Consider the following 12,241-nt stretch of genomic DNA (forward strand, 5'->3'; position numbering starts at 1 on the left):
TTCCGAAGAGGACAGCAGGGCCTGTTCTGTAGTCTGTGATGGAGAAAGTCCCAGGAAGCCGAGCCCCTCGCTGATAAACGAGCCAGGAGATCGGCAGCCCGGGGCTGCGGGAAGTCAGGTGGCCGAATTCAGAACTGTTGCTTCCTGATGGATTCAGTTGTGAACATACTCCACGGCCCAAAGATTCAGTGTGTCCTAAAAGCTCATAAGTCACATAAATGTTTCTAGATGCATATAATCTAGTACAAACATGTAAAGAAAGGGGATGCCTTTCACGTCTATTGATACTCAAGACTTGAATTTATACCTACTCACCCTTCCTCTTCCTTACAGAATAAAAGTAAGTATTACTCTGTTTGCTTAGAATGTTTATTATTTTGTGCCTAGCTTTGGAAAACACTCAAAAGCAACTTGGCCATTCAGATCAACTGCTCTCAAATTTAAATGATAATTTTTGTCAAATGTTTTGCATTAGGTTAGGTGATTTTTTTTTTCAATGAATTTTGGCAAACAAAGAGTCATTTTGCCTGAAGGATAGAAGGGTCTTTTACCAGCTCAAATTAGTTAAGCAAGTGGGTGGGCCAGAATCCTCGAGGGCTCAGTGTGGTTATGGTCATGGGGGACTGACCAAGGGTTGGGGCGACGAGGGTCCCCCTGGCTGAGCTCAGTCAGGACAGCCCATGTGGTCTGCAGGGACCAGGGCAGAGGAACAGGGCCCGGAGCTTGGAAACTCTCATTCGACAAACAGATTTCACTGGCTCAGAGCAGGGAAAAGCAGAAAGAGATGGTAGGCTGGGCCTTGCCCTGTGGGACGCAGGAGATCTAGAGAGAGCAAGAAAGAAAAGGAGCCACAAGTGAGAAGTGACACAGAGCCGTGCAGAAGAGAAGGACCGAGAGGGAAGCCGGAAAGTCAAGGAGACGAATGTCCTTCAGGGCGCAGCAGCAGTGTGGACGGTGACCAGTGAGGTGACTGAGGGAAAACACAAAGGGACAGAGATTGAGCGGGGCTGTGGTGAGGTCCTTGGAACAGCTGTATACCTGTTCCCCCAGGGGAAGCTCACTTGACCATCACAACTCAGTGTGCGCTCCCTGAGGTCTGCTCGCTGCCACAGTGTCTGGTCGGGCATCTCCCTGTTCCAGCGTGCACTCCCTGAGGTCTGCTCCCTGCGCTCCCTGAGGTCTGCTCCCTGTCACAGTGTCTGGTCTGGTATTTCCCTGTTCCAGCGTGCGCTCCCTGAGGTCTGCTCCCTGAGGTCTGCTCCCGGCCACAGTGTCTGGTCAGGCTTCCTCTGTTCCAGCGTGCGCTCCCTGAGGTCTGCTCCCTGGTCAGTGTCTGGTCGGGCATTTCCCTGTTCCAGCGTGCGCTCCCTGAGGTCTGCTCCCCTGCGCTCCCTGAGGTCTGCTCCCTGGTCAGTGTCTGGTCGGGCATCTCCCTGTCCCAGCGTGCGCTCCCTGAGGTCTGCTCCCTGGTCAGTGTCTGGTCGGGCATCTCCCTGTCCCAGCGTGCGCTCCCTGAGGTCTGCTCCCTGGTCAGTGTCTGGTCGGGCATCTCCCTGTCCCAGCGTGCGCTCCCTGAGGTCTGCTCCCTGTCACAGTGTCTGGTCGGGCATCTCCCTGTGCCAGCGTGCGCTCCCTGAGGTCTGCTCCCGGCCACAGTGTCCGGTCAGGCATTTCCCTGTTCCAGCGTGCGCTCCCTGAGGTCTGCTCCCTGAGGTCTGCTCCCAGGCCTCAATGTCTGGTCGGGCATCTCCCTGTTCCAGCGTGCACTCCCCGAGGTCTGCTCCCTGGCCTCAATGTCTGGTCTGGCATTTCTCTGTTTCTCTTCAGTTTTCCATGAGCACGAAGATCTCCAAGGGACTCGTGACGTGGATTCTGATGAGATTCCCAAACTGCTACCAATCACTGAGGAAGGTAATTATGCTTTACAGGACTGAAGCTCACCAGATTTGTTGGCCTGTTTGTATGTGAGGGAAGCTTCCCTTTTTCCCTCCCAACATGATTCGGCACTTTCTCTCTTCCCCCCTGGCTGCTGTCCCCAGATGTGTGGACAGAGAAGGAAAGGAAGGCTAAGCACCACAGGGAAAGTTCTCCTGGGAGGAGAGTTTAAGGTCACAAACTAATAAAAATGTAGACAGGAGGCACCAAATGGAGTTGCCTAATTGGGCCCAATTTTATCTAAATGTATATGGAACCTAAAAACTACCAGTTTTAAACTTACTCTCTGAGGATAGGCTGGGAATAATGAAATGCTATATAAAGACAAAGACAAAGAGGAAATGAGTTAAAAGAATAAATAGAAAGACAATGGAGCCTGACTAGGTGGTGGCGCAGTGGATAGAGTGTAGGATTGGGATGTAGAGGACCCAGGTTCGAAACCCCGAGGTCGCCAGCTTGGCGTGGGCTCATCTGGCTTGAGCAAGGGGTCACTCACTCTGCTGTAGCCCCCTGATCAAGGCACATATGAGAGAGCAATCAATGAACAACTAAGGTGCCGCAACAAAGAATTGATGCTTCTCATCTCTCTCCCTTCCTGTCTGTCCCTCTCTCTGTTTCTCTCTGTCTCTGTCACAAAAGGAAAAAAAAAAAAAAGACAATGGAACAAAAAAGTAAAGAACTCCATGGAGGACAAAAAGGAGATGCGGAGATGGTAGAGGTCAGGGACAGAAAGTCATTGTCAGAGAGACATACAGATGGCTTCCTGGTACAGCTGCAGTGTTGTGTAGAAAAATAGGGTCAAAGGGCTGAAAAAGAGAAGGGGAGAGGAGCAGAAAGGGAGAAGGGCCTGACAAGGGCCTCAATGGAACAGAGCAAAGCTGGTTTGGATTCCCAAGGAGCAGTTCTCCTACACTCTGAACATCAGAGCTCTGGGGCACTCTGAACACGAACACCTCCAGGTAGAGTTTAAATTGCTCTCAGTTGTTCAGCGTGGTTCTGTTTTTCTCTTCAGTGTCCTTGGAACTCACAGACCTACAAATGGATGAAAGGAGAGATTCAGAAGAAATTCCCCAGTTACTGCCTTATGATGGAGAAGGTAATTAGGATTGAAACGACCTATTATTTAGTTAACGCTTTACTTTCCTGTCAACATAAAGACCAATTTTTCATCTCCTTTCCTATTCCTCCATCCACTCACCCATCTACCGATCCACTCATGTATTCATCCATCTGTCCATCCTTCCATTCATCCATCCATTCATCCACCCACACTCGTGTAGACCCATAGACTATGCCCAGCTTCTGGTCGCTTCCCCAGAAAGCTGCAAGCAGCATAGGCAAGATGAGATCAGGAAGGCTGGGGTATCACAGGTACAGGACACAGACAAAGACAGGGAGAACGATGGAGTCGCTACCTGAAGAGAGACTGGAATGTTGCCAGTTTTACTTAAATAAAATCAGAATGCGAATATTGCCAGGGTGGATGTGTTATCAGGAGTGGAGGTAGTTTTAAGCTACTTCCTCCAGGCTGTGCCAGGAACATGGTCATGATGAGTGTAATTGCAAAATAGAAACCACTTGTGAAGAACTTTCAAAATGGACATGGCCAGGGGAAGGATCCCTGTTTATTTGTCAATGGCCAAAAAAGAAAACTTTGATGACATGGAAGAAGAAATATGTAAGATGAACAAAATATAAATATACAGGAAGACTGAAATTTAGATTTTTTGATTTAAATTTTAGGTTCAGAAGTCGGTGACAGAATGTTAAGAACAAGAGAGAACAGATAGAAATAGGAAAATGATCATAGAAGAAAGGAGGCTAGCTTAATAGTCAGACAAGGTGCAGAACAGAAAGCAGGGAATAAGCTAGTAAGGGGTAAACACGGAGAGAAAAGTGCCCAGCAATGGAAAGAGTTGGGGGAGGCACACGATTATACAAAGAGGACAAGATGAAGGTGAATGAGTGAAAAGTCAGTAGAGAGGAGCACTGCTTACAGGCCTCAGAGAGGATGGTTTGCAACATTGTAGAGCCTGAGAAATGAGTCACAGCACAGGAACCACTTCTGGCTCCAGAAGTGAAGCATGTTAGTGAGTGTTCAGATTACGGTGTGCCCAGTTATCCAAGTGGCCCGTTATTCTCAGGGACATGGGCCTCCCCCAGCCATTCTTGTCTACTCCCATCACAACCTGGTAATCCCCAAATTCTTATCTCTGGCCTCGATTTGTCTCCTAAACTCATTCATCTAAGTGCCAGAATACGTTTCTGCAGGGATGTGAAAGACACCTTTGTCCAGAATTCCACCCCCCCAACCGTCAGTACAAAATACTTTCACAGTGGCACACACCATCTTGATACCAGATCTGCCCCCTTTCCTGGTGTTCCCTATCTCAGGATGGGACACAGTTGTTCCCTTCTTCACGCAGAAACGCAGGAGTTGTCCATGTCTAGCCCCTCTCCCTCAACTTACACACTCCACCAGTCCCCAAGTTCAGTCAGCTATACCTTTGACTTGTCTGCTCGTCCATTCCTTCCACACCCAACTCAGAAACTCTGGTCGAACCTCTCCTCTCTCCGGAACTACATCCGCAGTCTCTATTCTCGTATCTTCCTCCAGGCATGCTCGCAGCACCTTCATTTTTTCCTAACTCACCTAGAGGACTGTGAGTTAGCTTAGGTTACTTCCCTGATCAATAACTGCTTGTTGTCATAAGACTTTTCCTTCCCACGACTCCAGTCTCCTACCTTTCTCTCCTGCAATCACTTCAAAACTTTGCATAAAAGCACAGCCATCTTGATTTTTTTTTTTTTTTTTGTATTTTTCTGAAGCTAGAAACGAGGAGAGACAGTCAGACAGACTCCCGCATGCACCCGACCAGGATCCACCCAGCACGCCCACCAGGGGGCGACGCTCTGCCCACCAGGGGGCGATGCTCTGCCCCTCCGGGGTGTCGCTCTGCCGTGACCAGAGCCACTCTAGCGCCTGGGGCAGAGGCCAAGGAGCCATCCCCAGCGCCCGGGCCAGCTTGCTCCAGTAGAGCCTGGGCTGCTGGAGGGGAAGAGAGAGACAGAGAGGAAGGAGAGGGGGAGGGGTGAAGCAGATGGGCGCTTCTCCTGTGTGCCCTGGCCAGGAATCGAACCCAGGACTTCTGCACGCCAGGCCGACGCTCTACCACTGAGCCAACCGGCCAGGGCCCATCTTGATTTTTTGACGACTGTTTCTCATCTGAACACTGAGCTCCATGCCAGGGACAGTTTTCTCAGTCCACTGGGCTCTCCATCCTGCTCACTAATTTGGTGGACTTACGTGGCAATGACATTCTCTCTCAGGGATGCCTTTTCTGAATGCTAGTTCTGGAAAGCCACAGGATGAGAGACGAGGAGAGACATAAGGCAGCAGGGAAGCAAGAGGGAAGAGAAGGAGGTGGGAACAGACATGGGTAAAAAAACAAGTCGGTACCAAGAGAAGAACCGAGAGATTCCACCAGCAGGATACAGAGGCGGAGGCAGAAGCAGCAGAGACTCTGGAAGGGTGAAACTGAGAAAGAACATTTTTATACGCCAGGATGAAAACAGAAGACATAAAGGTGTTACATGAAATCTATTGGTGATAGATTAGGGAGGCGGGAGAAAGCCAAGAGGGGGAATCTCTGGGATTGGTTTAAAAGGAAAATGTATAGACACAGACCTCTTCCATATAAGCAGGTGTAAGGTATTTCACAGTTAACAATTCACATGGTAACACCGGTGAGAGGGTTTGTGGGGTGGTTGTTCCTTGAGGGGGCAGGCAAAGGAGATTCCTCTTCCATTTCAAAGCTCTGTTATCAGGTACAATATTATAGATGCAAAAGACAACAGACAAGGTTTGATTAAGGTAAGCACTGACCTTCGTTAAAGAAAAATACCTCCTGGCCCTGGCCGGTTGGCTCAGCGGTAGAGCGTTGGCCTGGCGTGCGGGGGACCCGGGTTTGATTCCCGGCCAGGACACATAGGAGAAGCGCCCATTTGCTTCTCCACCCCCCCACCCCCCCCCCCCCCCCCCCCCCCCCCCCGCCTCCTTCCTCTCTGTCTCTCTCTTCCCCTCCCGCAGCCAAGGCTCCATTGGAGCAAAGATGGCCCGGGCGCTGGGGATGGCTCCTTGGCCTCTGCCCCAGGCGCTAGAGTGGCTCTGGTCGCAGCAGAGCGACGCCCCGGAGGGGCAGAGCATCGCCCCCTGGTGGGCAGAGCGTCGCCCCTGGTGGGCAGAGCGTCGCCCCTGGTGGGCGTGCCGGGTGGGTCCCGGTGGGGCGTATGCGGGAGTCTGTCTGACTGTCTCTTCCGGTTTCCAGCTTCAGAAAAATACAAAAAAAAAAAGATACCTCCTGAGGACATGATTGCCCGCCATGAACTGCTTTTAGTTGGAAGGTTTTCATTTCAGACCGTCCTGTGTGGTCACTTTAGGTCTGAGTGAGCAAGGCCACCCTGCAGACCTCCCCTCCCCCCAAGCTTGTCAGGTTCAGCATGGAGCCCAGTTTTTCATCTACAGAGGCAAGATTTCTATAGTCTCCATCAGAGCTTGTGCCTGACCTGGGACCTGCACAAAAACCTGAGACACAGACACGCAGACTGTTTGACACTTTTATAAAGGAGGAAGTAAAGCCCAGAAAGGCATGCAGGTCAGTTTTCAAGGGCAAAGTGGAAAAGGAAGAGTGACACTCTTTTAGAGTCCTGGGTGTGTCACTGAAGGTGACAGTGTAGAGAAACCCGCCAGTGGTCAGGGTAGGGTCACGCGGTCAGAAGAGAAGCCAGAAGTCGAGACATTCTACAGATTCCCATGAAGTGCGCCAGACTCCACTGGCAGACCTTAAAATTAAGTAAGGGGATGGGGATAGCGTTGATGGGGAGGGGAGGGAAACCAGGCAAGAGTGCAGGAGCGCCCCGATCACCAGGGCTAGGAGCCATCTAGAATCGGAGTGATGGGAAGCACAACTGGAGAAATGGTACATTATCCCTGAAAAGAACAAAAGCCAAAAACTAGATTAAGAAAAAAAGGGTGGGGGGGATGAGGAGAAGAACTTGACCATCCAAGCGAAGCACAGCGAGGACTCAGAAATGCCTGGACACAGGACGGTAGGAAGGACGCGGAGAAGCCGAGAGGAGGAGAAGGAGCGGCCACAAGATGGCAGAGAAGCAGGACACGTGGCACGGGCCTCAGGAGCAGTGTGTGGGGCAGGAACACCCCTCCCACGTGGCTGGCGCAGGCTCACCCCTCCCACGTGGCTGGCGCAGGCTCACCCCTCCCACGTGGCTGGCGCAGGCTCACCCCTCCCCACGTGGCTGGCGCAGGCTCACCCCTCCCCACGTGGCTGGTGCAGGCTCACCCCTCCCACGTGGCTGGCGCAGGCTCACCCCTCCCCACGTGGCTGGTGCAGGCTCACCCCTCCCACGTGGCTGGCGCAGGCTCACCCCTCCCCACGTGGCTGGCGCAGACGCGCAGAGGTCCGTTTCTGAGCACCACCGCGGTCCATCGTTTTCTTGTTTCTCTGCAGTGACCTGTGACTTCAAGGCTCCAGAAATGACTAACGAAAGAGTTATAGAGAAAGTGCTCAGCCTACTACCTGCTGAGGAAGAAGGTAATTATGATTTGAATCCCATCTTCCTCAACCCATGTTTGTTTTCTGGTCAGCAGGGGAACAATCTCTCTGGTTTCCCATCTTCCCATTCTCTTCCTCACATTCGCGCACACGGGTGGGATTGCTTTGTTTTTCCCAGACTATGAGAGGGACAAAGAATAACGGTGAGCTCGGCTCCTGGGAGGACAGGGGGTCCCTCCCTGTACGGAGAGTGGCGGGAGACAGAATATGCCAAAGGCAGCGGGGGCACCTAGGCAGATGTGCCTGGGTGATTTTATTAAATGCACAAAAATCCAGCCAGCTTTCCACAAGTTCTGGCAGATCAGGCGAGGAGATCGTTTTCAGCCTTCTGGAAGTACCAGGAACAGGGAACTAAGTTTTGTGAATAATTGCTAGGCTTGGAATTCAGAAAGGTCCTGTGCAGGGCTGTTAGGATACAGCTGTTTAAGGAAGGCTCTCTGGCACTGTGGCCCATGTGAAATGGAAGAATATCTGTCAGTTTGGGAGGAGGGATCTGTGAGGATGAGATAAAAGTACGTAAAATAGTGGAAAATTTTACAGGTGTCAAGAAGGTGAAAACTCAGAGAAGCAGACAGAAAAGAAGAAAGTGAGAGGCAGAGTAGAAAGGGGATAGCCTCGATAAGAAATGAGATGCAGAGATAAAAATCAGAGAAACTACAGTGGTGCCTTGACACATGAGCACTTCAAATCACGAGCAATTTGAGAGACGAGCAGTCACTCGCGGGATTTTTTGCTTTAAGTCACGAGCGGATATTTGAATCAGGAGCTTCCGCCACCCTCCACTGGATGGCCTGCCGAACGTTCTGAGAGGGAGGAAGAAACAAACTTCCGTGGAAAGGGTTTTGTCCAAATGGCCTCCAAGTGAAAGCGAGGAATATGTGGCGAAAAAGCCAAAAGTCAGTGAAGAAAATGATGATTAAGCAAAGTAAAAATATAGCAATTAAGTTTAGCAATAAAGTTACATATCATACGTAGCGTGTAAGTTAAATTTTGTAGTTAAATGTTGTGTTAAGTGCGTAGAGAGTAAGTTATTCTAAGCGATAGCACAGGAAATGAAAACCTATGCCTATATGTATATACAAATACATATGTATATGTATTTGTTATTTATACAGTACATCTTTCTTATTTAAAGGCATTTAAAACAAAATTTGTGTGTTTTTTTGGGGCTGGAATGAATTAATTGCATTCTCATTAATTTAAACGGGGAAATTTGATTTGACACACCAGCAAATTGAGTCAGAGCTTGGCCGTGAAACGAATTAAACTTGTGTGTCAAGGTACCACTTATATGGAAAGGAGAATGGATACCAAAAAACAAAACAAAACAAAGCATGGAAGGAGGCACAAAGGAAACTACGGAGAGAAAGAGTTCTGTCAGAGTAGTTGTACAATCAGTAAAGACTGACCACTGCTATAGAAGGAGGAGAGGAGAGAAGTTGGGCTCAAGAACAAGTCACTAAGCAGAAGCATCTCCCAGGAAAAGGGAGCATCTCAGAGGTGAGTTCTCAGGTTAAAGTCCCCCAGGTAGAGAGTGATACGCATACGGTGCCCAGAGTAACGCTCTGCTCCCCGATACCTGCAGCGACTCTGAGTACCAGGATGAGTCTGAAGTGCATGTCCGATAGGCAGACCTGTCTCCCAGGGTCATCCATCTGTGAACTGATGGCATTTATCCCGAGACCTTGTCCACCTGTATGTCTTTCAGGAAGTGATACTTGTCAGGTTGAAACCAACATTTCCTGTTGTGAAACAGGAAGTCCTCTGTCTCCAGGCTTGGCATCTTCAGTTAGGGGAACATGGACGCCCCCTTTCCTCTTGTTTTCATCCCACCCATTTTCTTCATTTCGGCAAGATTGTTATTCGCAACATGTAGCTCAGCTCATACTATTTTCCCACGCAAACCTAGTGTCCTTTGTTGCTCTTGGGTTAGATCGGGTGTTTCCTTGCCTTCTGTTCACCATGAGACTCCAACCCAGGGGTCCCCAAATTACAGCCCGTGGGCCACATGCGGCCCCCTGAGGCCATTTATCCGGCCCCCGCTGCACTTCCGGAAGGGGCACCTCTTTCATTGGTGGTCAGTGAGATGCATCCTGTGCTCCTGGAGTATTGTATGTGGCGGCGCCGCAAAGCACGGCGTCACTCACATACAGTACTACTTCCAGTGACACGGGATGCACGCGTCACGGCTTCAGAAGCACGTCATGTCACTTGTTACGGCTAGCAGTGACAAATATGGAACCGGACATTGACCATCTCATGAGCCAAAAGCAGGCCCATAGTTCCCATTGAAATACTGGTCAGTTTGTTGATTTAAATTTACTTGTTCTTTATTTTAAATATTGTATTTGTTCCCGTTTTGCTTTTTTACTTTAAAATAAGATATGTGCAGTGTGCATAGGGATTTGTTCATAGATTTTTTTTTATAGTCCGGCCCTCCAACGGTCTGAGGGACAGTGAACTGGCCCCCTGTGTAAAAAGTTTGGGGACCCCTGATCCAACCTATTCCGACCGTCCCGTCTCCAAAGAGTGGGCAGATCTTCTCAGTGACTGCTATGCTCTGACCTTTCTTGTATTTGTGCGCTACTGAGCAACTTTGCCTTGTGTCCGGTGTGTTGTGTTGGCCTGCTCTGCTCCTTGTCCCACGCCCAATTCTGGTTATAGTGTACTATGTCAAGGATGCCATTCCTTAAAGGGAGTGACAGATCAGCGAGATGGGGGAAGTCAGTAAAGACCAGTGTCGGGAGCTCAAGAAAAAAAAAGAAAAGAGACAGCAGCAGAGGAAAGAGAAACACATCAACAGGAGACGCATCTGGGGCCACTGGCAGCGGGCAACAGGACACAGGCAGAAAGCACGTGCAAGGGCCCTGGGGAGGGGAGGGGAGTAGAGAGAGGATTAGGCGTACGGGAGGGAAGAAGATGGCGCCTGGGGCTCAGCCTCTGGTGACAGGGACGGAAGTGAGTCAACCTGCAGGCCAGGTGAATGCAGAGGGTGGTCCAGGATGGTCTGGGACAGGGACAGTCCCACCTCGGGGATGCTTGAGTTTCTCACGTTTTCACTATGAGTTGTCTCTCCACGATCCCCCCCCTGGTTGTATCCTGAGACCTCTAAGGGATTTCAATCCTTCCTGCAGAGGACAGCAGTGCCTATTGGGAGCCCTATGACAGAGAAGAGCTCCAGGAAGCCCTGAGCTCCCCCTCAAGAAGTGAGCCAGGTAAGGAAAGGGGCTGGTGCCGGCCCTGGGCGGCAGGGTGTCAGGAGCCTGAATCCAGAGCCGAACAGCAGGGTTAGAATAGGTATGTCCCCTCTTCATTCTGTAGTAGATAAATACCAAGGAAGGGTAGCGTCTTTTATGTTCTTGAAACTTATTTACACTAAAGACTCAATGTTGTGATTTTAACCTTGCCCACATTTATTCTCTATATAATTCTCATTTAGCAAATTGAATCTTTGTTTAAATGTCTACAGGGAGAAAAATCTCCCCCTTTCTCCTCTCTCCTACCCTGCTCCTCTTCACATACCCAAGCAGAAGCACCGTGTAGTGCTGAGTAGAAAGGATCAAGAATATTGAGAGCATTACATACAAGGGAAGGGAGTGAGACAGGCGACTGTTCTCAGCCTCTGGGGATAGTGACAGCAGCCATGTTAACCTCCGGGTCAGGTGAACGCAGAAGCAGGAGGGTTTGAGGGCAGGGACAGTCCCTCTAGGACAGGGGTCCCCAAACTACAGCCCGCGGGCTGCATGCGGCCCCCTGAGGCCATTTATCCGGTCCCCACCGCACTTCCAGAAGAGGCACCTCTTTCATTGGTGGTCAGTGAGAGGAGCATAGTTCCCATTGAAATACTGGTCAGTTTGTTGATTTAAATTTACTTGTTCTTTATTTTAAATATTGTATTTGTTCCCGTTTTGTTTTTTTACTTTAAAATAAGATATGTGTAGTGTGCATAGGGATTTGTTCATAGTTTTTTTTATAATCCGGCCCTCCAACGGTCTGAGGGACAGTGAACTGGCCCCCTGTGTAAAAAGTTTGGGGACCCCTGCTCTAGGAGATACTAGCACTGCCTTAGTCTTCCTGGTTATCACAGCGTGGGCTTTCCTGCCTAGTTTTTTTGTTTGTTTGTTTTTGTTTTGTTTTTATTGCCTGTAGATCTTGAATTCTACATAGGACAGTGTACTGATGTGCACATTTACTGTAAATTGATCACATGTGAAAGTGCTTCCCAGGAATTTTAAAGTTAGTCCTTTTTGGGGATATTTAATCTGTTAGGTTCATTTGTAGAATAGAACCCTGCTGGTTAAATATATAGGGTTTTTTAAAACAGAAAGAAACAACATGTTTGTTAGACGATTGTCTGAAAGTAACTGTTACTGGTCTGGACATAGGAACTTTCAGCCATTTCATTTTCTCTCTTTCTTTTTTTTAATGGAAATACTATCAAAAGCATTGTTTCAAGTTCCCCATTGAAACTCGAAGTCGTCACCTGTGAAGTTTTGTCATTTATTAAGATAGGTGCAGGTTAGAGTCACAGTGAGAGTACAGAGAGGAAGTGGAGTTGTGTCGGTGGGAGACTGTTGCTTTGGCACAGACAAGCTCATGATAAACAGCAAGGAGGCCACAATATTCACTCAGACATGTGAATGGTGTCCTGCTTGTGAATGTAGTCTTTTCAC

The 12,241-nt window shown here is 49.4% G+C and overlaps 1 protein-coding gene across 3 annotated transcripts in view; it reads left to right on the plus strand.

Annotated features, from left to right (window-relative positions):
- Nucleotides 1-12,241, plus strand: part of LOC136378398 (nuclear body protein SP140-like protein) — an 88,667-nt gene that overhangs the window by 29,851 nt on the left and 46,575 nt on the right. For 2 of the 3 annotated variants that reach the window (XM_066345281.1, XM_066345282.1), the window contains exons 9-12: nucleotides 1,828-1,911; nucleotides 2,948-3,031; nucleotides 7,464-7,547; nucleotides 10,703-10,783. In XM_066345281.1, coding sequence (XP_066201378.1) covers nucleotides 1,828-1,911; nucleotides 2,948-3,031; nucleotides 7,464-7,547; nucleotides 10,703-10,783 — 333 coding nt within the window. The remainder of the gene's footprint in view (nucleotides 1-1,827; nucleotides 1,912-2,947; nucleotides 3,032-7,463; nucleotides 7,548-10,702; nucleotides 10,784-12,241) is intronic. The other variant, XM_066345285.1, reaches the window with a different exon arrangement.

The sequence above is a fragment of the Saccopteryx leptura genome, chromosome 7 (genome assembly GCF_036850995.1).
Source record: "Saccopteryx leptura isolate mSacLep1 chromosome 7, mSacLep1_pri_phased_curated, whole genome shotgun sequence".
Taxonomy (NCBI): domain Eukaryota; kingdom Metazoa; phylum Chordata; class Mammalia; order Chiroptera; family Emballonuridae; genus Saccopteryx; species Saccopteryx leptura.